Source organism: Danio rerio, chromosome 11 (assembly GCF_052040795.2).
Source record: "Danio rerio strain M-AB ecotype USA chromosome 11, GRCz13ab, whole genome shotgun sequence".
Taxonomy (NCBI): Eukaryota; Metazoa; Chordata; class Actinopteri; order Cypriniformes; family Danionidae; genus Danio; species Danio rerio.
In genome coordinates this window covers 43,781,880-43,808,015 of record NC_141031.1, presented here as the reverse complement: position 1 = coordinate 43,808,015, position 26,136 = coordinate 43,781,880, and the positions used below count along the sequence as shown (strand labels likewise).

Sequence of the window (26,136 nt, the reverse complement as noted above, 5' to 3'; positions counted from 1 at the left end):
TTTAATTTGCATTTATAGACAGACAAACAAATTTGGGATCTGTTTTATTGTAAAATTATTTAATGAAAAAATAAAAATATATATTAAAAGCATTATAGTAACTATTCAAATTATGTACTTCATTACCTATATATAATATCTATTTTTTTTATTTTGCTTACTTTGTTTACTAAAATATTTATTGGTTTTGTTTTTTTGCATTTTATTTGAAAATAAATTATATTTATTTAATTTGAGCTTTTAGATTTTAGGTTTTCTATCAAGTGTTTTTTTCAGTCTAATGAAAAAGGATGCTTTTAATTGCCTAATTTTTATCACACGTTATCAATTTGCATCTGTATAATAATTTTTTAGACATTAAACTATTTGGCTATAACCTATAATACATGTTAAAGGCTGTTTTCTCACTGCTTTTCACAACAATTATCAGTCTTAAGCAGCTTTTCAAAAGATGCACATTATTACATTACAGTTAAACTTAGAGAGAGTCAGTGACAGAATATATATATAGAAAGAGAGAGATAGTTAACCTGCAGTTATACACTATATAGTGTACTTTTCTAAATGGTGGAGTCTATATGTATGCTATCATACCTTTTAAATGTGTGTGTGTGTGTGTGTGTGTGTGTGTGTGTGTGTGTGTGTGTGCATTTAATTTAAATGATGTATCATTTGTATATTTAAATACATCTTAATAGAAAAAAAATGTACATGTAACCAATGAACTGGGGAACTATTTATTTAGTCAGGGTCTTTATTTATTTAATGTAATGTCTTGCCTTAAGTCAAAAAGATCTGGTAAACCAACACCATTTTAAAGGCAATAATTAACTATATTCGCATCTTTAAAAAAAAAATACTTTAGTTTTTTTTCACTTGGTCGGTATTGATTATCAAATGTAAATCATTAGTACAACCTTCAAATGGAGGAAGATGGACTGAAATGACTGACCTTTGATGTAGACTAACCACACCCTAAATAATCGTTTAGAAATTTAAACCTGAATAAAATAAAATTCTAATGTATTTATACCATCCTCTTACTTATAAAACTAATGACTTTACATTGTAAAAACTATTTTAGCAGGGTGATTAAATAACTGATAAGGTTGCATAGATAACGAAACAAGAGTGCTATTGTCATATTTATGTAATAAGCCCCGCCCACAAAGCACATGGTTTGAATTCTTCACCCTGTGATTGGTTCACACGTGTGTCAATCACGTCATGTCTTACACAAGTAGGCGTGTGTATATAACAGCGGCGGTTTTGCTTGTGGTTGTTTAAAGTGTGAAGTACCGTTGAAGGAAACGAGGGCGAATTTCACACCTAAAAGCTAAAATATATATATATAAACACTAAAATGTCGTCCGTAAACTTGACCAGCTTAGGAGCCAACCAACTGAAAAACACTACGACGGGAGAGGTAACGTTAATAATTCACCTGAAGTGTTTCTGTGTTTGTGTACTAACGTTATGTCTCTGTATTAACGTTAGTGTTAGTGTAACGTATTTGTTCATATGTAAACTTAAATATGAAATATTATTTTATATTCAAATAATTTAAATGACAGTTTTTTTTAAAGTATTTTCATGAAAACGCCTTTTATTCTGATGTGCCATGTGCCATGGTCCTGTTATGGCTTTGTAAAATAGAGGTAAAGTTGGTTTTATATTCGCACATTCGTTCATTTAGCAGTCTCTATGTTGTTTTCCTTGTTACTTTGAATATTTAATCGGAATTGGCATGCTAATATGACTTCTAAACAACGTTAACACTATCCAATTCTTTGTGAAGCATGTTGTACTTTGATAGTCATTTGCTGTGATTTCTATTTAAAATTTGCAAATAATACATTTCTGAAATTATATTATTAAGGAGAATGTATAAATATCAGAATATAAAACCAACTTTACCTCTATCCTTGTAAACAGACGTTTTTCCTCTTGCTTATTGAGGTAAAGTTGGATTTATTTAAACAATTTTTGACTTTCTCTTTAATAATATAGCTTTAGAAAATGTATATAACATTTATATACTGAGGGTTTATACGGTCACGTAAAACCTGGAAAAGTCTTGGAATTTTGGAGAAAAGTATTTTCTGCTAATTCTAAAAGGTAACATCAGTCCAACATTGTTCACAGTCAATTAAATGGTGCTAATGTTGTTTTGAAGTCATACTTGCATGTGATTTTAGACCGAAATGGTAATAGCACCATGGTAAACAATATAGGAAGCATGTCACAAGTTGCTACTCAACTTTACCTCAATCTCTTGCTTGAGATCTTTCACACCGCACCTGATAAACTGTAAATGATGTTTATTATGTGATTATCGCCCCTGTCCTGGGATCAGTTTGGTCTGTGCTGATGTGATAAAAACACACTTGACACTTCAGATATGAAATAGCTCATTCACTGCTTTAGGTGTCAAATGCAATGAAAACAAATTAAGAGTCTTTACAATGTAAATCATTAGAATGATCAAAATAATAAAAGCTAACTTCAAACTTATGCAATTATGCAAAGATTTGCTGCTTTGGTGTATTTGTAGGTACCTATACCTGTACTGCATTGTCAAATTAAGTAAAAAATGCAATGATTAAGGTTCTCCATTCATTTTTCTTTTGGCTTAGTCCCTTTATTAATCTGGGGTCACCACAGCGGAATGAACCGCCAACTTTTCCAACATATATTTTACGCAGCAGATGCCCTCTAGCTGCAACCCATCACTGGGAAACATCCATACACACTCATACACTACAGACAATTTAGCTTACCCAATTCTCCTATAGCGCATGTGTTTGGACTAGTTTTTGTGTTTACCAGATGTGGTTTATTCTGCTGTGGCGACCCCAGATTAACAAAGGGACTAAGCCGAAAAGAAAATGAATGAATGAATGAATGAATGAATGTGTTCACCAGAATAAAGTGACTAGGTTTGGAACCTGTTTAGAGTGAGTAAATGGTGAAAAACATTTCATTTTTGTGTGAACTATCTTGTTTGGTAAAAAAAAAAAAATCGAAATAAAGTTTGATTGATCCACAAGCATGCTGCTATTCTATTCATTTACCTATTCATTTTCCTTCAGTTTAGTCTCTTTATTAATCAGTGGTCGCTACAGTGGATTGAACCGTCAACTTATCCAGCTGCAACCCAGTACTAGAAACATTCATATACTCTCATTCACACTCGTACACTAAGGCCAATTTAGTCAACCAATTCACCTATAGCGCATGTGTTTGGACTGTGGGGGAAACTGGAGCACCCGGCGGAAACCCACACCAACAGGCAAAGAACATGCAAACTCCACACAGAAATGCCATCTGACCCAGCTGGGACTCAAACCAGCTACCTTATGGCTGTGACGGGACAGCGCATACCATTGAGCCAATGTGTCACCCCTCTGCTATTCTATACCACCTGATACTAATGAGCATGGAGACCCTACATGAAGACAAGATGGACAGTTCTTTATGCAATATTACAGTATATATTATAAAGGATTTATCCATGCAGATTAAAGAAAATAATCTGTTATCCATGCACATTTAAAAAAATAATCTGACGCCCTTATAATTATTTAATAAAAATTTTTCAGTCCCTCTTTAACAAAATCTCCTTTCTGGTTATTTACTGTTATAAAGGCAGGAAAGTAATCTGTTACTTACATGAAATCTATCAATAGTTATTAATAAAAGTAATTTCAAATGGTCAGAATCAAGTCTGTCCTACATTGGCTCTAAGTTGCAAAGCATTTACAATAGGAAAAACAATTGCAACTTCACTTTAATGCTGTCTATAAATTTTCTTTGACTGTCATATCATATCTGTTCATTTGTTTGTCTGGTTTCTTAGATGGTGGAGATTGGTTCTCTGTGGCGGGAGCAGGCGGTGGTTCTCTTCTTCCTGCGGAGGTTTGGCTGTCAGGTGTGCCGATGGATGGCAGCAGAGGTCAGTAAACTGGAAAAAGACCTGAAAGCACATGGCATCGCTCTGGTTGGCATCGGACCTGAGGAGACCGGAGTGAAGGAGTTCAAGGATGGGGGATTCTTCAAGGGTGGTGAGGATTTGTCTTTAAGCTTGATTTATATTTTAGTATTATGCCTATGGGGTTTGCTTGTTTATTTATGGAGTAACAGCATTTTGGGGGCCTAAAAAACCAAGTCCAAGTTTTTAAAAGTACTAATGTTCAACTCCCTGTATGGTACTTAAATGCAAAGTTTTGAAAGGTTGTGCACAAGTAAGTTAGTGTTTATCATTCGTTCATTTTCCTTCGACTAAGTTCCTTTATTCATGAGGGGTCGCCACAGCAGAATGAATTGCCAATTTATCCAGCATATACTTTAAACTGCGGATGCTCTTCCAGTCGCAACCCAGTACTGGGAAATATCCATACACACTCTTTCACTCAATCATTCTACAGCCAATTTAGTTTATTCAATTCACCTGTAGCGCATGTGTTTGGACTGTGGGGGAAACCAGAGCACCCGGAGGAAACCCATGCCAACACGCGGAAAACATGCAAACTCCTCACAGAAATGCGCACAGCTGAGACTCGAACCAGTGACATTCTTGCTGTGAAGCGACAGTGCTAACCACTGAGTCACCGTGTCGCCTAGTGTACATAATTTTAATTAAATTATTATTATTTTTTAAACCTTACATTTTTTTTAAAACTCTAATTTCGCTCAAGTTCTATAGTCTCAGACCACAAGAAAATCATTTAAGTCCATTTTGACCACAGAACGATACATATTCGATAAAAAAATTACATCATCTATGTTTAAAGTTTTGGAACTGTGAAAACTTTTGTGAACTGTGTTAAACTCAGAATTTTTTATAAATCGTTTAAATCGTTAACAATTGTTTACTTTGTTTACTTCAACTTTAGATTTACATTATTTAAGAATTAGAATATAATTTGTAATATAGAAAAAAACATTTAATATTGATGCTATTTCAAAACGGTTGATCAATTAAGAGTGATGTGCAGATTTTCTAAAATGATGAATACTGAAATCACGTTGCATTCAAGATTTTTTTCTCCAAAGAAGGAGATCACTAATTAGAAATAAAAAAAAGCTCTTTTTGGCAACACGGTGGCTCAGTGGTTAGCACTGTCATTCCACAGCAAGAAGGTTGCTAGTTCGAGTCCCGGATGAGTCAGTAGGCATTTCTGTGCGGAGTTTGTCTGTTTTCCCATTGTTGGCGTGGGTTTCCTCCAGGTGCTCCGGTTTCCCCCACAGTCCAAACACATCCACTATAGGTGAATCGAATGACCTTTTTTTTAGTGTATGTAAGTAAATGAGTGTATATGAGTGTTACCCAGTACTGGGTTGCAGCTGGAAGGGCATCCACTGTGAAAAGCGTATGCTGGATAAGGTGGCGGTTCATTCTGCTGTGGCATTACCTCAAGAATATGGGACTCATGAATGAATGAATAAATATAATAGTAGATATTATAAATAATTTTGACCACCCCTATTATGAATCATACCATTGTGAATGCATAATCGCACTAATCAGTCTATGCGAGAGATAATTCATTCACAAGTTTGAAACTGCAGATCTAAAACACCGATAGACATTGTAAGTGTTCACAAGATGTAAAATAGGTGCTTGTTTCTACGTATGGCCTGAAAGTAAAGGTAAATTAGACACAGTTTGTATAGTTTGACCTACACTAATCTCTGAGATGGTTAAACATAGGATGCTGTAGGTTAGAATACACTAAATATCCCTCAAAACACTGAAGACTTAAATATGTTTTATTTCTAGTACTAGGTTGCAGCTGGAAGGGTATCCGCTGTGTAAAACGTGCTGGAAGAGTTGGTGGTTTATTACGCTGTGGCGACCCCTGATTAATAAAGGGACTAAGCCAAAGGAAAATGAATGAATGAATGAATCTTTTCACTAATGATCACTAGGGCCTGAGTAAGAGAATGACTGCAATTCTTTGTATTCTTTCTTTTGAAATAGCTGATAACCTCAGGTTAAGCTCATTGTGTTGGTCTGACTAGATTCCCACCTTTTACTCTAAATTTATGACCCGTTACCATGCCTACCATGTGTTTACCTTGGGTTTGCCACTGATAAAAAAGGTGTCATCTTCCTGATTCTGTGAATCTTTAACCTTTGTTTTAGACATCTACATTGATGAGATGAAACAGTGTTACAAAGATTTAGGCTTTAAAAGGTAATGTAAACCTATTCAAGAGAATTTTTTGCCTATGATTTTTTTAAAGTCCATGTGAAATCAAAATTCAGCATGTTTATTTTGCACATAGCACATAGTTTTATTTATTAGGTGAACAATTAATCCGTGCAAGTTAATCCACTGAAAAAAAGGTTGTTTTGGTAATCTTCAGTCAAATCTGAGCATCTCATTTTGTGTTTGGATTGGCTTCTTCTCTGATCTCAACTTGACTGCTTCAGCCGCAGTATTCATAACCACTCCCCCTTATCGTTAGTTTGCTATGAGGGAATGAAGCACAAAAAGAAAGCCCCACCCCCTACTCAATATTTTGTTTTAGTTTGAAGTACATAAGCATACCAAGATAAAAGTCTTATAAATTTCCAGTTCACATGGACTTTTAACCTTCAACAACAACAAAAAAGGTAAAGTGCAATCAAGGACCATAATGCTAGCATGTAAAAAATAATATTTCTGATTTCTAAACTCAGATACAATGCCATTAATGTGGTTCCAGCTGCTATGGGGAAGAAAGTACGAGAAATAGCCTCAAAGGTATTTATAACAAGACAATTTTATTGTTGTTGTTTGTAAATTATTATTATATTCATATAAAAAGTAGTGGTTAAATGATTTTAATTTGATGTCCTATGTGTGAATATAGATTTACAATCAACCTATTCAGTGTTATGATGATCCAAATCACTTACATAAAAATGTGCATGTGTTCCTATACTTTTAGATAAATATTTATAAAACAAAAGTCCTGGTTTTATATATATTTTTTTGAAGGCAAGTGCAGAAGGAATTCAAGGGAACTTTAGTGGAGATCTTCTGCAGAGTGGAGGCATGCTCATTGTCGCAAAAGGTAAAGATTCAACGTTTTTGACCAAGATGTCATTTAGTTGCGTTTTCATTTTTCTTTCATGGAAAATGTCATGGTTTAAAGAGGACCTCTCATGCAAAAATTATTTTTTGAAGGGGTTTAGACACAGTTGTGTGGAACTGTGAATATAACCAGCTTTTAATGTGGAATATGTATTAATATTTATTTTATATAATCAGACTTGATGAAAAAAAAAAACCTTTGATTGACATTTTGCCTTTTCTAAGTGTAATCAGAGGTGGAATGCCCTGGCCATTAGTGACAGTCTCTTTTCTTATTAGCATAAGATGTATTTGAATCTGCAACTATGCTGACAAATAGGCATTTGTAGCTCCGCCCTCTTTTGAAAAGAGCCCAATCTCTTTTGAATTTAAAGCGACAGTCACCAAAATGACACTATTAGTATCAAAGCCCAAAAGGGGCAGTTTCAAAGAGTTAAACATTATTTGTGTGGTATTTTTAGCTGAAACTTCTCATACACACTCTAGGGATATCAGAGACTTATTTTACATCTTGTTAAAAGATGTATAATATGTCTCCTTTAAGCTAGAGATGCAACATTTAGAGAAAAAAAAACCCAGTGATGTATATTGCGAAATTTCACCAGATGAAATAAATAGCTTTATTTAGATATAATTAATAGTTTTAGATTGTTGTGATTTTGTAGGAGAGTGCATCTGCATAAAATATAATAAACTGATCATAAGCATTGAACACAGTAGAGCAAAGATGCACATTTCTGGGAGTCGATTTATATATTTATCGTGTATATTTACATAAATACAATTAATCTTTATCTTATAAACGTTATAATTGCTTGTGTCTAAATGCTTTAAACTGTTTAAAAGTTTTCAGTAACTTTGTTTAAATTTTGTAAGGCAAGGGAAGTATTTATATAGCACATTTCATACACAGTGGCAATTCAAAGTTATTTACATAAACGCGTATAAGAAAATAAAAACAAATAATAAAAGTGATTAAAAACAGATTAAAATGTGTTAAAAACAGGTTATAAAATAATAAAAAAGAAAAGAAAGGCATAAGTTAGTGACTCCACAATTCTTGTATGTCTTGATCTGTAGCCCATGGTCAAATATAATCCTGTCTTGGCATTGCAGATCCTGTGATATGACTATTGCTGATGCACAAATTGCGATATTAATTCTGAAATAATAAATTGTGCAGCCTTGGTTCAAGCTTGTGGTCATTCAATTTAATTCAAGATTGTTTGTATATCGCTTTTATAATAGTTATCATTCTATAGCAGGTTTACAACAGGTGAACATTTATTACATTAATCCAAATCAGATATGTTAAAGTGTTTTTGTGTATAGTGTGGGCTGATAATAAACATAGTTAACCTGCAGTTATACACTACTATTTGGTGCGTTTAAACGAAACAGTTTTATTAATCCGTTATATCCATTAATATAAGCGTTTAGTCTCCAAACATCTTTAGACATATAAAGATAATACATTTAAATCCAAATGAGTTATTAAAACAAATGACAAACTTCAAAATTTCAAGTAAATTTGACTTTTTTATGTTACTCTTGATTTTTTTTTCCTGTTTATTAATGCTATTAAATATTTTCCCCCAAAAATATTTTAGTTTTTCTTGTCAGATTAGTTCCAGTTTTGCCTTTAGTACTGCCTAATCTAAAGTACATGCAAAAATATATTATTGTAAAGCATCCAATTGAAAAAAACAATTTTCTTTAAAATAACTTAAAAATATATATATTTAAAAGAGAATTCAGTGAGGGGTGAACTCCTATATGCTGAGCTCTGTATATCGTATCCTTTCCTAAAAGATGATGTCTGTGTATACTACATTATGTAGTCACATTAGATTTGTATGATTGTTTTTTTAATGTTGAGGATGTCATTGGATCTATGCAATCTATATTGTTGTCACTAGAGGGCAGCATGACTTCACGTTAACAAATCTAATACATGCAAATCTGTTCTCTGCTCAACTGTAAGAATTAAGAATTAATCGGATGAATTCTGCCAGTAGCACAGAGTAACATTTTAGAACAACAACACATCGATGTTTGTGGATTTGCTGAGTATGTACTGTTTCTGAACAACACTAATTTAGCAATATAAGTACTTCACCATAGAGTTTTATTGGTAATTTCATGCACGTAACTGCAAAGTCATGATAATAAAACTTATTTTAGAATCATTAATTTTTTTATGGAGTTTGACATTATTTTCAAGAAATGTTCTGCTTAATTCTCATTACTTGAATGCAGCCAAGTTTGTTTACAATTCTCATTTATTTTATGATGAATCTCATTCAATTCTCATTACTTAGACACAAAAATAAGAACATTTATGTGCGGGCACAATTACGGTTTTCTAATAAAAATCTAAATTAAATCTAAAGTAAATTCCTAAAGTACTACTTAAATACAAATATGAGTTTTTTTTTCTGCCCTAAAATAAAAACATGAAAGGGATAGTTCACACAAAAATGAAAATATCCTGTTTGCCTCTCCTTAACTGGTTTCAAACCTTAATAAAATTATTTGTCTGTTGAACACAAAATATATATTTTGAAGAAAGCTGAAAACCTGTAACCATTGACTTTCATAGTTGGAAAAACAAATACAACGGAAGTCAATGGTTACAGGTTTCCAACATTCTTCAAAATATCTTTTTTTTAACAAAAAGTCAAACAGGTTTGGAACAAATGAAGGGTGATGTAAATGATTTTTTTGGTGAACTATCCCTTTGTGTTTAAATGCCATATAGCAGGGGTAGGGAACCTATGGCTCGGGAGCCACATGTGGCTCTTGGACCAAAAATATGTGGCTCTCCAGCTGTCTCCCTTCAATACAAAAATAAGCATGTCACTAAAAATCAGTGTCCTATTGAAAATACAATTAATATTACCTTTTTATTGTATATTTTATACAGCAAAATTAATAAGAATAAAAGGACATTTCAACCAATACGCGTGTGCGGTGCTGTGGATTAACTTGAATCGCAACACCAATAAAAGGCATGCAACTTACATTTCTATTGTAACCTGCGCACGTAAACTCAAACAACATTCATGAGTGTTAATGGTGACTTTCTGTAAATTGTCCTTTCTTAATACATGGACTCACTCAACTTGTGATGCTTTATATATATCCACAAAGGCTCTTTATAAAAATACATTTGCCAAAAATCTGAAATGGCACTTTGCTCAAAAAAGGTTCCCGACTCCTGCCATATAGGTAAAAGTCTAGATCGGATACGCGGCCGGCTGGAAGTGCGATATGACATCAATTATAGTAGCATTTTTTTTTATGACACTGTATAACAATAATTAATAGTTATACATTTCCCAGAGATAGGTTGCGGCTGGAAGGGCATCTGCTGTGTAAAAACTTGCTGGATAAGTTGGCGACCCCGGATTAATAAAGGGACTAAGCCAACAAGAAAATGAATGAATGAATAGATAGCATAAATGATGCTCGGTACAACTACTGTTTTTACATTAATGTGATGGTTGGGGTGGGGGTAGGGTTGAAATAAAATCATACAACAACAAAGGGACATTTAATAAATAATATAAATAATTCTCGTTAACTTCCGGCCACAACCATATCCGATCTAGCAACAACCGCCATATAGACAGTATCATAATGCAAAAATGTGTTTCATTCTGTTCAGGTGGAGAGAAAGTTCTGCTGCATTTTATCCAGAAATCGCCTGCAGACAATCCACCTCTGGAGGAAATCACTAAAGCTCTCGGGATCTCTGCGAACGTCCAGGCTGGGGAAAAACCACAGGTAACAGAGGGAAGCATTTGTAAGATCAGACAGGAGTAAGGTCAGATGTTGCATGAAGTTTTTAGTAGGTTAACTAGTCAGGAGTTCTACCTTTTTAAATGTTTATGTGTCATTTGTGGTAATAAAGCAGCACTGCAATACAAAATAATGACCAGTGTAACTGGATATAATTGCATTAACAGAGAAATGGATAGTTTACCAACAAATGAAAAACTGCAGGCTATTAACCCTAACACTGTCCTGACTACAACCGATGCAGCTTCACACATTAAAATGTATCTTTTCTATCTTTTTCCATCATGCAATATTTCAATTTTAGAAATATTTCTATTTCTGCATCGTCGCAACAGAACACCAGCATATACTGCTATGACAATGATCACCTCAGGTATAGATTATGTGCTTTATTCAGTGTTAAATGCTTCTCAATGTTAGTTTAAATGTCATTTTACATGACATTTACTGTTATACTACTGAAAGCTTGAAAATATATATAGATTGAAAATATAATAGGTTTGAAAGTGAAATCAGTGCCAACCAACATCAGTCATTTAGAAGCCTATTAATAATGTTAAATAGGTTAAATATATATTAACTAGATTAAAAGCCTTGTGATTTAGTTGGGAGTGCAGTGGCTGGTATTTACAGTAAATGTTTGTCATGTTGTGTTTGGTGCAGACAGACAAATTACTTGTTGTTGGATTCTTGTTGCATGTTGTTAGTACACAGTGTCAAGTAATTCCAAGCATTTATGAGTTTCTTTATTCTGCTGAAGATATTCTGAAGAGTTTTGTAAAAACCTTTGAGACCCATACTAGGAAAAACTAATACTATGGAAGTCAGTAGTTACAGATTTTCAACATTTTTCAAAATATCTTCTTTTGTGTTCAACAGTTGTGTGTGACAAGTAAAGGTTGAGTAATTGAAGGCAGATTTTACGTTTACTACTTAATGCATTAATATAGTGTTAAACTTGAATACACTGAATGCTGTTAATGCAGTCAGAATTTACTCTCCCTATTTTAAGTTTCTTATATTTGGACACAATGTTTTTGTGCTAATGTTGGACTTTATGTTCATGTGATCTATTAAATGCCAAATAAAACGAAGCACAATAACTGACTAGAAAGTTAAAGACTGGTACTATATGACAATAATCAGTACTATATTTCGTTTTAATTTTTCATTCATTAATTTTCCTTCGGCTTAGTCTCTGATTTATCAGAGGTCGCCACAGCGGAATGAACCGCCAACTATTCAGGCATATGTTTTACACAGCGGATGCCCTTCTAGCAGCAACCTAGTACTGAGAAACACACTCTGACGTATACTCGTACACCGGCCAATTTAGTTTACTCAGTTCACCTATAGTGCATGCCTTTGGACTGTGTAGGAAACCCACGTCATCATGGGGTGAACATGCAAACTCCACACAGAAACACCAACTAGAGCAGCTGGGAATTGAACAAGCAACCTTCTTGCTTTAAGGTGACAGTGCTAACCGTAAATTAATAAAAGTATTTTACTATTTTAAAATGACTCCTAATGTTGCAGATTTTAACCATACTGCCCACCTCTAATAACAGCTGATTGTCTCACGAGGATGCTTTGGTTTTTAAAAAATACTCTAATGTTTCAGTATTGTTCTCATTTTGATGCTTGATATTACATTTCTGGTCAACAAGTAAATGATTTCTCTCCACAAACTGCCTAACATTTCCCTGTATTTTATATGTTTTACTACAAACGCCTCAAGAAAGTGACCACACTATTACATTAATGTGTTTTTGTGGTTTATCGAAATGCTGAATTTTCTTTCCTTCTGTGGCTTTTACTGTTGTAAAGAGTTTTTAGGATTTGGATTGATCCATCAAAGTAAACAAGTACATATTATTCCAAGTTAAAACTAGGACACAAAACACAAGCATGCACTGCAAAATATATCTGTAAACTAGCAGTTTTACATATTTGGTGAAGTTTTTTTTTTATTTCTCCAATTTTTGCTTATGAATTGCATTATGGGACCTTGATCTTTTTTTTAACCTTTAAAAGTCGGAAAACATTCACATTTTTAATAGGTTAAAGTGATATTTTCTGGGTTGGTGTTGAATATAATGCTACAAAAACCTTGTAATAAATGGCCAGTACGTTATCTCTTATTTTACAGACTTATTTATTATCGTAGCATATCGTCTGAGCATGGATATTGCAATGTGTGTCCCCAGAATCCACAGGTCAAAACACAGGAGATTTGTGGAGACGTTGCAGAATTTAACCATTATAGAGTGGAAATTGATTATCTGCATGTGTTTTTAAGGCCCGTGACCATGTCAGCATTTTAAGAGCGTGCATAAAGCATTTAAGTAGTGCATAAAGAAGTTTAATAAAGATTAATTTTATGTAGTTATTTATATGATGAAGAGTATGCAGTGTTATTTAACATTTGATTATGAAATTTTAGTACCTCTATACCGTTACTCTCCAGAAAACCATAACGCATGGCTTATTTCACTTTTAATATTTGTTCCATTGTTTATTTATGACTGTAGTTTTTTAAAAAATGTATATAATAAACTACATAAAAATATATTTAAATTTCACTCCCTTAAAAAGTCATCCCAATCAATCTGAAGCCATAACTTTGCAAATAGAGCTATTTAAGTCATCTGGTCAAATTCTGTGTGTATAGCAAGAAACTAACTGGCCACTTTATTAGGTACATCTTACTAGCACCGGGTTGGACCCGCTTTTGCCTTCAGAACTGCCTTAATCATTCAGGGCATAGATTCAACAAGGTACTGGAAATATTCCTCTGAGATTTTGGTCCATATTCATATGATAGCATTACTCAGTGACTGCAGATTTGTCGGCTGCACATCTGTGATGTGAATCTCCCGTTCCACCACATCCCAAAGGTCCTCTATTGAGTTGAGTTCTGGTGACTGTGAGGGCCAATTGAGTACAGTGAACTCATTGTCGTGTTCAATGATTCGCGCTTTGACATGATGCGTTATCCTGCTAAAAGTAGGCTTCAGAAGATGGGTACACTGTAGTCATAATGGGAAGGACATGGTCAGCAACAATACTTGTGTAGGTTGTGGCATTGACACGATGCTCAATTGGTACTAATGGGCCCAAAGTGTGCCAAGAAAATATCCCCCACACACCATTACACCCCCACCAGCAGCCTGAACCGTTGATACAAGGCAGGATGGATTCATGCTTTCATGTTATTGATAACAAAGTCTGACCCTACCATCTGAATGCCGCAGCAGACTCATCAGACCAGGCAATGTTTTTCCAAACTTCTAGATTGAAATTTGTGTTAACGAGCAGTTTGACTGGTGTACCTAAAAGTGGCCAATGAGTGTATATTGCAGAAAAAAATGCAATGCAATGTCAAATGTTTCCAATATCGTGCATCCCTATGTCAAACTACTAAAAAGACACTGTGTTAAACTGTAGAGTTACATTTTCAACATTAGAAGTCGTCAAAGCAGAGATCAACATCCCATATTGCAATTCATAACCGGAAATAAAAAGAAAACACTTGTGAATCACAAAATACAGGAGTTAAGTTTACAGTGTACCTTGTTTTGTTAAATTCTCTGAAATAATCTTCGTCTGAGGCTTTGAAAATAAGCAGAAAGCTTAATGAAACCCTTGCAGACGTCCACAAGGCGTACTAAAGGATCTGTGTTTTGCTTTAGAATGACCTAAATCATGTCAAGCAGCAAACTTAACAAATAGCTGCTGTATACAGAAAGGCGTGAATCTGTCTGATGTCGGAGCACATACGCTTTTGGCTTATGCAAGTGGCTGTTCAAACAAGCAAAGTGATTGTAGGGTAGAACAGAGTCTTGTTGTGAAACTGATCTTTTGGTTTTTACATGCTCTTAACGGCATTGAGGCCTCATGATGCACCTGGGCGTGAGACTATAACAACGAAACCCACTAAAACCAACAGATGCATTTCCCCGGGCTGCTATTTTTGCTTCTGGTGATTAAAGGGGGTTTTTACGCTGACGTCACGTATGGTCTCTGAAGTGAGGGTTTTATGGTGGTATCCTGGAGGAAATGCTGCTTTTGGCCTCTTTTATTCTTTATCATGTTGAGATGAGATGATGTAGGCAAATTTATTTTCAGATGGTGAACACAGTTTATTGAGTCTATAGAGAGAAAACATTCATTTATAACAGAATCTGAGTTGGTGATTACTTAATTCAATTCATTTTTATTTCTTTAGCTCTTTTACAATGTGGATTGTGTCAAAGCTGCTTAACATACAAGTTCTAGTAAATGTACACATTGTCGGTGCAGTTTTCAGAGTTGAAGTTCATTTCAGTGTGGTTTCATTTTCACTGCTGACAGTCCAAACACTGAAGAGCAAATCCATCACTGCGCAGCTCTACAAGTCCCAAACCAAGCAAGCCAGTGGCGACTGTGTAGAGGAACAAACTTCACCAATTGACAAAAGTGAAAGAAAAAAACCCTCGAGAGAAACCAGGCTCAGTTGGGAACGACCATTTCTACTCTGACCAAACGTCTTGTGCAGAGCTGCAGTCTAGTTGCTGGAGAAAGCTGGATGTTCATTGTGGAGAAGCTGCAGGTGTAAGTAGGTCACCAGCAGGTGTTCAGGCTGGCCCACGAGATTAATGCGGAGACTCGTCTGTTACTGGTGTCTTACAGGACACTTTGAGTCTCATGCTCTCCACTCCTCTTTGACCATCTTTTTAGGATACAGCCTGGTCCAGGATCATGGATACCTTGGCATCATTTTTTTTAAAGGTTTTGGATTGCTTCAATGGTGTGCTGCATAATCTCTGGAAGCTCGGGATGAGTATCCCCAGGTGTAAATAAAGAATAAAGGAAATAATAGCTGCATAGCGTAGTAGATTATTCAAGTAATCCTGTATGTCTGGATGTATTATTAGGTGTGGGTTTGAGTGCTTTATAAAGTTCCAAATTTCATATAAAATATATACTGTAATATACAGTTAGAGGCAAAAATTTTTAACCCTCCTGTAAAATTATATTTCTTTTTAAAAATAATTTCTAAGTGATGTTTAATAAAGAAACGCATTTTGCATCATAGTTGTTTTAATAACCAATCTCCTGTTATTGCCATGATGACAGCACAAAATATTTTAATAATTATTTTGCAAGATACTAGTATTCAGCTAAAAAGTGCAATTAAAAGGCTTAACTAGGGTAATTATTTTAACTAGGCAAGTTAAGTTAATCAGGCAAGTCATTGGACAACAAATGGGCTTATGATATTGACCGTAGAAATTATTAAAAGAATAAACTAAAAATAGTTTTATTGCAGCAAAAATAAAAGAAATAAAAGTTTCAGCAGAAGGAAAAATATAATATTAAATGTCTGAAAATCACTTTAAAAAAAAGAATAAATTTCACAGGAGGGCTAATCATTTTGAATAACTACATTGGGCAGCACGGTGGCTTAGTGGTCAGCACTGTTACCTCACAGCAAGATGGTTCGAGTCCTGGCTGGGTCAGTTGGCTCTTCTATGTGGAGTTTGCATGTTCTCCCCTTGGTGTGGGTTTCCTCCAGTTGCTACGGTTTTCATTCGAGTTAAAACATTGGCTTTGTGATGTTTGAAAATAAATATAATCATGTGAGAAAATATGGCGTCTTTTTTTGTTAATTAATGCAAAGAATTTGGTAGCATCTTTATTTTCAATCTGAAAGAAATGTCATACATATAGTTTCTGAAGAAACAAAAAACAAAAATTCCTTATCTCAATTTAGCTGTACATTTATAAATTGCAAATCCATAAAACTGCAGATTTTAAAGTATCCCTATTTATTTATTTATTTATTCATTTATTTATTTATTTATCTGTCAAAAATGGAACACAACGTTGGAGATATTCTTGTTTAAAAATAAGAATTGTAATTAAAAATTACAATAAATAAAAGTTTAAATGGTCAGCAGGTTTTTCTTAGTATGGTTCGATCATGTTGGTCATTTAGAGACTTTAAAATCATTCATGAATAAAATATGATTCAGTAAGGGTTTATGAGCTTTCTAACTTAATTTTGTAATGTTTAATTTTAAACAGACGGCCTTCATATCACTTAGCTTTGAATAAAGTACTCAAGTCACATGTACTATTTTCTAATGCTTTATTATTATTTTGGGAGCTTTTGTTAGCCATTGTTATTTATTACATATTTTATGACACTAAACTGAATTCCCATTTCTGGGTTTTGTTGCATTTACATTTTTATTATGCCATCATATTACTGTTATTTCCAAGTACAGTCCCCGCAAAAAGCATTTGGACACATAGAATGTAATAAATGTCTTTGTATTGGATGACATAACCATGTCTTTCGATAGTTTCAGAAAGTACACCACATAATTTTTCTTGTGAATGACAGCGGTGTAGGAGAAATGGGCTGGTTTGATGAACTGCGGTTGGGTAATGTGAACTGTAAAGACATTTGAACTGACAAAGACACTTACAAATGTTCTGAAACATGTTTGTGGTCACTTGGACAATGCCAAAATAACGTTTTGTGCCATTCCTTCATGGAATGGTTAGCAGTTCTCGTGATTTGTCAAATAAATAAGTCTTAAATCTTAATCAATGCTTAGGGACCAACAGAATTTTAACTTATGTTTAAATATTGAAAAAAAAAAGGTAAAAGTGAAGGTGGCACGGTGGCACCATGGTTAGCACTGTTGCCTCACAGCAAGAAGGTCACTGGTTTGAGTCCCACCTGGACCAGTTGGCATTTGTGTGGAGTTTGCTTGTGCTCCCCGTGTTGGTGTAGGTTTCCTCCAGTTTCCCCCACAGTCCAAACACCACATGTGTTATAGGTGAATTAGATGAACTAAATTGGCCATAGTGTGAGTGTGTGTGTGGGTGGGTGATTCCCAGTACTGGGTTGCGGGTGGAAGGGCATCCGTGGTGTAAAACCTATGCTGGAATAGTTGCCGGTTCATTCTGCTGTGGTGAGCCCTGATAAATGAATAAATGATTGTGATAATAATATGATTTTATATTCAAACTTTGAAAAAAAAAAATAATTAAAAAGAGCAACTATATTTATCCAGATTAATAACGTGTCTTCCTTCAATTCCTCCAGAATAATCTCAAATGACCTTTAATAAAGGTATTAAACGGAATACATGCACATTTTCTAAACGTATAAATCCATATTTATATAAACAAGTCAGCATATATTGCATACATACAGTTGAAGACAAAATTAGCCCTCTTGTCAAATTAATTTGCACCATGAAAGTGCTGTTTAATGGACAAAATATCTTTCTAAGCATTTTTAAAAATAATGATTTTAATAATTTGTAATAACTAAATAAAATAATTTTGTCTTTGCCATGATGACAGTTTATAATATTTTACTAGTTTTTTTGCAAGATACTAGTATATAGCGTAAAGTGACTTTCAAAGCTTATTTGTTATATATATATATATATATATATATATATATATATATATATATATATATATATATATATATATATATATATATATATATATATACTTATTTATTTACATATATATATATATATATATATACACACATATATATATATATATATATATATATATATATATATATATATACTTATTTATTTACAAATACATTATAAATTTATATATATTCTTAAAGGAGGTTAATAATTTTGACCGCAAAACTGTTGTTAAATAAATTTAAAACTGCTTTTAATTCATCCAAACGAAAAGAAATAAGACTTTGTCCAGAAGAAAAAAATAATATAGAAAGCACTGTGAAAATAAATAAATAAAATATTTAGAAAATGAATAAAAATTTCACTCTCATACTTTCCACCATCGATCTATTTTGAGCCTTTATTTATTTATATAGCAACAAAATCATGCCTTCTCTCAGAAACATATTCGACTCATTTCCTCTATTTTCCCAGGAATATTCTTTAAATTAACAACAACTCAACTGAACTGTAAAACATATTAGTTACTTAGCAGTGATTTTGATTCATACTTTTTTTTATTTTTCTCCATTTATTTATGCTTTAGAATCGCATTATGGCATGTGCAACTTTCTAACAGCAACTTTTAAACTTAAAAAATTGGGTTAAATGATTTTTATGAACATTTGTAGCACTTAAAAGTTATAAATTGTATGGGTTGGTGTTGTATATTACGCTACAAAAACCTTCTAATAAACCACCAGTACATTTTCTGTTACTTTACAGACTTATTTCTCTTATTATTTTTTATACATTTATATTATTTCAAAGTAAAATGTCAAAAGTTCAACTGTAGAACTTTTATAATAAATTTTGTAGTAAATTTTCTACATTAAAAGTTGACAGAGAAGAGATCAAGGTCCCAAAATGCAATAAAAATGGATTAAAGATCATCTTGCACTGAATACAGGAGTAATGATGGCAAAAACTTGTGTACCATATTTTTAGCACGTTTTAGTCTGTGCTACTCTATTGTTTTGGGCTCATTCATAGTTCATGTAGAAGTCTGGATACACAAGACTGCATTTTCAGAAGGATCCATTGTGTCGCGCCACACCCCAAGAGCTACCTAAAGACCTCAAGTCCGTCAGCAGAATAAACAGGCTGTCATTCATCAGCATATCTGTAAAGCAGATCAGCCCCATAGCTCTCCGTGCACCACCTCAGGAAGGAAAGGGCCCAACAGACACTGTCAGAAGCCCAAAAACAGTGTCGTCACTGAAGCACAAGGGAGAGGCCAGACGGAAACTAGATTGACTGGGAAAAAATTAATTGTATGAATTCAATAAGTACATATGTCTTGTGTATCCAGACTTCATGAACTATATTGCAGAAAAAAAAATCTGCTAAAAAACAGTTTCCATATTTTAATGTTTTCTGTTTATTTACGGTTGTAAATTGCATTATGGGATGTTAATCTCTGCTCTGTTGACTTTTAATGTTGAAAATTCAAGTCGATTGTTTAACAAATTGACATTTTAGTGGTTTGAAATACTATAAGGTATAATAAAGTTTTACCATTCTGTAATGGGTCTACAGATGGATAATTCTGGCACATTTTTCAGTAATGTTTATTAATGTGCATTGACCCTGTAAACAAACTAAACAAAACTAAACTAAAAATAATATCTAGAGAAAGAAGTCTATAAAATAACAGAAAATGTTTTTGTATCATGATAAACAACACCAACACAGACAATATATCACTCTTAAGTGAAGTTTATTTATAAACTAATTTCGAGAGGATCACATGATTATGACTGAACACGGCTGGTTCTGCATTAACTGTATGATCCACCTAACCCACTATAAAGAGCCAGGGTTTCTCACTACAGTCATCTTCGATTTGAAGAATCCCCCTTTTCACCATCTTGCCCTGCAAACGGGAGGGAGCCCAGGGCTGAAGGACCTTTTGGTCTCAATGCGTGACTGCTGTCTCTGTGTGACAGCCTTACTAGCCAATTGAATGAGCACACTTTCGTTCTGCCCAATCAAAATGGCTCTACCGTACTATATGGAATGCCCACAATAAAAAACAAACAAACAGAAAAACGCACAAGTGGGATCATGGAGTCTGCACTTCAGAAGCATTAATAGATGAATTATTATCAAAGAAAAATAGTCAGTAATATGGGAATATTTTGGTTTCAAAGTCACAGACATCAAACAAAAAACAGTTAATTTGTCAGAGCTGGCACAAAATTGTTGCCAAAGTACGAGGAAATACAACCTACAATACAGATTGCAGAGCTGAAGCTAAACTATAAAGTTAAATTGCAAATCAGTTCGATAATATCACAATATCTGTCAAAAAAAATGCAATTACATATTTTCCCCAAATAGCATAGCCCTTTTGAATTTGTTTATTTCTTGATTGAACTGTTTTAGGGTAGTTTGATTTGTGCGATTTACTGTATATGATGTAATGAAAATGAAGGCTTGTGTAAACAGACTTGACTTTGGCATGAAGTGAAACAAATGTGATTACAATAATAGACCTAAAATAGATTTTATATGCATAGAAAGCATAATATCTATCTGTCTTTCTGTTTTAAATTGAATATTGAGTGTATGTATGTATGGTATGTATTTACAATCAGAATTATTAAATTATATATTTTTCTTTTTTTAATATTTCCCAAATGATGTTTAACAGAGCAAGGAAATTTTCACAGTATGTCTGATAATATTTTTTCTTCTGGAGAAGGTCTTATTTGTTTTATTTCGGCCATGAATAAAAGCAGTTTAAATTTTTTTTTAACTATTTTAAGGACAAAATTATTAGCCCCTTTAAGCTGTATATTTTTAGATTTTTAGTCTACAAAACAAACCATTGTTATACAATAACTTGTCTTATTACCCTAACCTGCCTAGTTAATCTAATTAACTTAATAAAGCCTTTAAATGTCTCTTTAAGCTGTATAGAAGTGTCTTGAAAAATATCTAGTCAAATATTATTTACTGTCATCGTGTCATGGCAAAGATAAAATAAATCAGTTATTAGAGATGGTGGCGGTTCATTCTGCTGTGGCGACCCCAGTTTAATAAAGGGACTAAGCCGACAAGAAAATGAATGAATGAATGAATGAATGTATTAGAAATGACTGAGTTATTAAAACTAATATGTTTAGAAATGTTAAAAAAAACTATCTGTTAAACAGAAATTAGGGAAAAAATAAACGGGGGCTAATAATTAAGGGGGTTTAATAATTCTGAATGCAACTGTATATACAGAGCTCAGCATAGGAGTACACCCCCACAAATCTCTCATTTAAATGAATATTTTCTATAAGATGCTTTACTATATTCTCTATAAGATACAGTATTATATTTGTGCATATACATTAGATTAGTCAGGACTGAAGCCAAATCTGGAGGTAATCTAACAAAATAACTTGCTATAATGGTTCAGAAATTAGTGGGAAAAATTTATATGGTAGGGAAAATATTTAATACAATTTTCAAAAATAGCAAAAATCAAGAGAAGCAAAAACTATATACAATTTTGTTGAAATGTTTGTAGTTTGTAATTTTTTATTGCAATATTTAAATTTATTATATTTCCATTTTTAAAGATGTTCTATGACTAAAATAGTATTTTAATATATAAAAGCCCTGTTTAATAAATCTGTTTTATTCATATGCACCAATATATATCACCCATATTTACTGAGAAATGGATAAAAAAAATCATTTTTAAAATGGGGTGTACTTATATATGCTGAGCTATGTATGTCTGTCTGTCTGTTGATTACATTGAATGATGCAATTGAATATGTTACTCACCTTTGAATGATAAATGATACATTACTATCTTTAAAATATACATGATCAATATATATTAATATTTTCTTGTTTTTGTGAGTTTGTGGTTACATATAAGTGACTCAACATACTCATTCTGATCTGTATATCTTCAATTTTACTTTTTAAAATCGACTTCTTGTTGACATTATTGTATATTAATGTTATATTAAGTGCTTATCATATTTGATTTTTGAGTGTTTCTGGAAGTTATAATTAAAACATTTATATTTCTGTGTTTATTTTTTATATTTAACTTAGAAAATATATAAGCATGACATTTTAATGTACCAAAAAATTTTTTTTTTCTTTTTTGATCCATTCAGCTAATATTGAAGTAAATTAAAACAGCTTGATTGTACTGTAATGTTTCCCAGTACTGGGTTGCAGCTGGAAGGGCATCTGCTGTGTAAAACATCTGCTGGATAAGCTAGCGGTTCATCCCGCTGTGGCATCCCCTAATGAATAAAGGGACTAAGCCGAATGAAAATTAATATATGAATAAATGTGCTGAAATGTACAGATATTGAACCAAACTGAATCAACAATAAACTGGCCTGATCACAAACATCTTGTGCCAGTGCAAAATATAAAGAGCTAAAAATCACTTTTAATTAATTTTTGCGTCATTGATCTGCTTTGAAACAACTTTTCAATTTCTCGAAAATACATCAACTCAATCTGTAGGCACAATGGTGTCTGTAAAAGACTTCTATTAATACCACTAAGAAAAAAAGCCCTGCTAAACACGGGCACATTCGGACAAGACGTTTCTTTGAAGTTCAATAACAGGACGTGTCGCAGGTCTTGTTTACCCATAAAAGTCCACCGGAGTCTGTTTTGTCATTTTAAGCCATCCATGCCGTTTCCTCTGTCAGATTGTGTGCTGATTGTGACTTTCTCATGGCTGTAAGAGCAGACACAGGCTGACCTCTGTATACCGGTTCTCCTAAGATTATAGCTTTGATGAAGCAATTGCCTTTATTAAAGTGAATAGGCAAGTCCTGTCAAAATGTAATAATGTAATTATTTGTGCTTACCAGACAGACTTCGCTCTGATTGGACAATTCAAATGGCAACAAAAAACAAGATGCTTTTTTTTTTACAAAAATAACTTCAATTCATTATGCAATGTCGAGGCCCATATCAGAGTACTGAAAATCATTCATTCATTTTCTTGTCGGCTTAATCCCTTTATTAATCTGGGGTTGCCACAGCGGAATGAACCGACAACTTATCCAGCACGTTTTTATGCAGCGGATGCCCTTTCAGCTGCAACCCATCTCTGGGAAACATCCACAAACACTCATTCACACACACACATTCATACACTACGGACAATTTAGCCTACAGAAACGCCAATTGAGCCAAGGATCGAACCATTGACCTTCTTGCTGTGAGGCGACAGCACATTTTTAATAAAATGCAACATGTACTTTTATTATGTCCAGCAGGCTAAAATGAAGTCACTGCTTTTTCAAATTTCACAAACTAAATGTAATATAAATTTTATAAGATTTTACATTTTTATTATATAAAAATAACATGACATTCTTTCATTTATTCATTCAGTAACAAATGAGTATTTAAAAAGCCTTCCAGTTAGGTCCTGTCAAAATCTGCAGTCCTTGAAATCCTAAATAATCATGAAATGAAATTTCTAGAGTAGACTAGTGCAGGCCTAAAACTCTACTATTTATATAAATACACACATATTCCTGCAGACCCTGTCATCGTTATTTACTGGAAAAAAAGCACAAGGGCAAAACGTGATTTTAACAGTTTGAACCTAAAAAAATACACAGTTGGAGTGTTTCTTTGTGGTTTACCGTTGTTTTTGCTGGAAAATAATGTAATCTTTACTAAACAATACTGTAAAAAGTACAAATTTTACTGATATTTACATTAACAGTTACGTCTTGGAACAGCTAAGTTGACTTAACATATTTTTATTATTATACATAGTTAGTTTGCTTAATAATTTAAAGGCAATGGATTTACTCACTTTAAGTCAACTAAGCACATTTTACAGTGCTTGTTTCAAACCTGTATGCTTTTGTGTTTTGTCAAATACATAGTTGAAGTCAGAATTATTAGCCATCCTGAACTATTAGCCCCCCCTGTATTTTTTCCCCAATTTCTGTTTATTGGAAATTAAAAATAAAATCAACTAATTTCTTAACATAATAATTTTAATGAGTAATTTCTGATTTCTTTTATATTTACCATGATGACAGTATACTATATTATACAGTATATTATACATAATATTTCAAGATACTAGTATTTAGCTTAAATGGCAAGTTAATGGCTTAACTAGGTTAATTAGTCAAGTCATTTATAACCGTAGTTTGAGCTGTAGACAATTGGAAAAAAATAATTGCTTAAGGGGTCTAATAATATTGACCTTGAAATGGTTTCAAGAGTTAAGAATAACACTTAGATATTGCTTGATGCTATAGTAGGTTTGGCATGTTGTCTTGGGAGAGAACCCTGAGCTCGGAGATAATTGAGCCCAGGGCTCCTGCCTGGTCAATTAGCATATATAATAGGGTCTGAGATCAGGTAGGTCTTGAGAGCTCCCCCTGGTAAAGGAGGAGATGAGTTGAAAGGGGGATTCTTCCAAAAGAAAGAGTGCAGTAGGATGAATCCGGTCTATAGACCATTTCATTGTGGTGATATCATTGGCCCATGTACAGTTCCTGCTTGTTCATAACCATTTCATAACTGTAACGAGGGAATTTGATCATAACTTAATGTTAAAGCAACTATCTTAACATTTATTTAGCAATATGTGGCTCTTTTTGGATTGTCGGAAGCTATAAAAGCTAAACATGTAAAACAGGAAATACGTTGGGACCAATTTTTTTTTGTTTACATCCATCAAAATGGTCTATTTATTGCTTGAATCGATCTGATTGAATTATTGCTGAGTATGGATGGTAGACCAGGCGTGATCAATCAAATCAAGTGCTCCTATTGAAATTAGTTCCTTATCTTCACTTTAAAAAAAATTTAAAACTGCTTTTATTCTAGCCGAAATAAAACAAATGAGACTGAACACATGTTATAGGAAATGCTGTGAAACATTCCTTGCTCTGTTAAACACCATTTGTTGTATATTTGAAAAAGAAAATCATAGGACAGCGAATAATTTTTCAGCATCTTCAACTTGTCCTTACAGTAGGAAATGAGTTTTAATGATTTAGTTTTTGCATCATTATTAATTTCATAACTTTTTTGTGTGTTCTTTACAGTGCAATGAAGATGTTTGCACGAGATAAAGGATTCGTTGTTCTTCATGGACACATTAACTTTGATTGCAGGTTATCCAGTGGTTGGATTGACTTTATTTTGACTTGGATCAATTGTTTTATGTGATGCATAATAAGGTCTCACTTTATTTTAATGGTCCGTTTGTTGAATTTAAGTTAGATTGCATCTACATGCCAACTAATTCTCATTAGATTATATGTAGACTTAGTTTGGGGTAGTGTAAGTTGACATGTACTTGCAAAGTTTCTTATAGTCAGTTAAATGTCTGTTGAAGGAGCAGTATCAACATATACTAAGCAGACAGTCTACTAATACTCAAATGGACCATCAAAATAGAGTGTTACCCATAATAATAACATGTCATGCTAAAATACAATGCACTGATCATGCAATTAGGATATTTTGAAATTTGAAAAACATTTTTATATTCACTGCAATCTTGTGTTGATTTAAAACATTAATACTGGTTTAATCATGGATAATAGCCTCATTAATCAACCAACAGAAAAGTTGCGTTCTGTCAATTGATCTAAAAGGTATAGCATATATGAAAATGAATCATAATAAATATGTTTATAAATGAATCTCAGACACATCTGACCAAATGTTAATGAAACATTGTGTAAACGATGACATTTTTGAGCATGTATATATTAAAACTCACTACCAAAGCA

The 26,136-nt window shown here is 33.2% G+C and overlaps 1 protein-coding gene across 4 annotated transcripts; it reads left to right on the top strand.

Annotated features, from left to right (window-relative positions):
- Positions 1-1,265: 1,265 nt before the first annotated feature.
- On the top strand, positions 1,266-26,136 carry prxl2b (peroxiredoxin like 2B). Of its 4 annotated transcripts, NM_213313.1 has the most exon segments (7): positions 1,306-1,426; positions 3,860-4,064; positions 6,149-6,200; positions 6,689-6,752; positions 6,990-7,065; positions 10,756-10,874; positions 25,444-26,136. In NM_213313.1, coding segments are annotated over 7 exon segments (606 nt in total). In that variant the 5' UTR covers positions 1,306-1,363; the 3' UTR covers positions 25,471-26,136.

Bases quoted from the DNA above. Each gene is read 5' to 3' on its own strand.
- prxl2b (XM_087272112.1), top strand. From the start codon at position 1,364: ATGTCGTCCGTAAACTTGACCAGCTTAGGAGCCAACCAACTGAAAAAC. The intron at 4,065-6,148 runs GTGAGGATTTGT...CCTTTGTTTTAG, and splicing joins TGGGGGATTCTTCAAGGGTG to ACATCTACATTGATGAGATG. The intron at 6,753-6,989 runs GTATTTATAACA...ATTTTTTTGAAG, and splicing joins TACGAGAAATAGCCTCAAAG to GCAAGTGCAGAAGGAATTCA.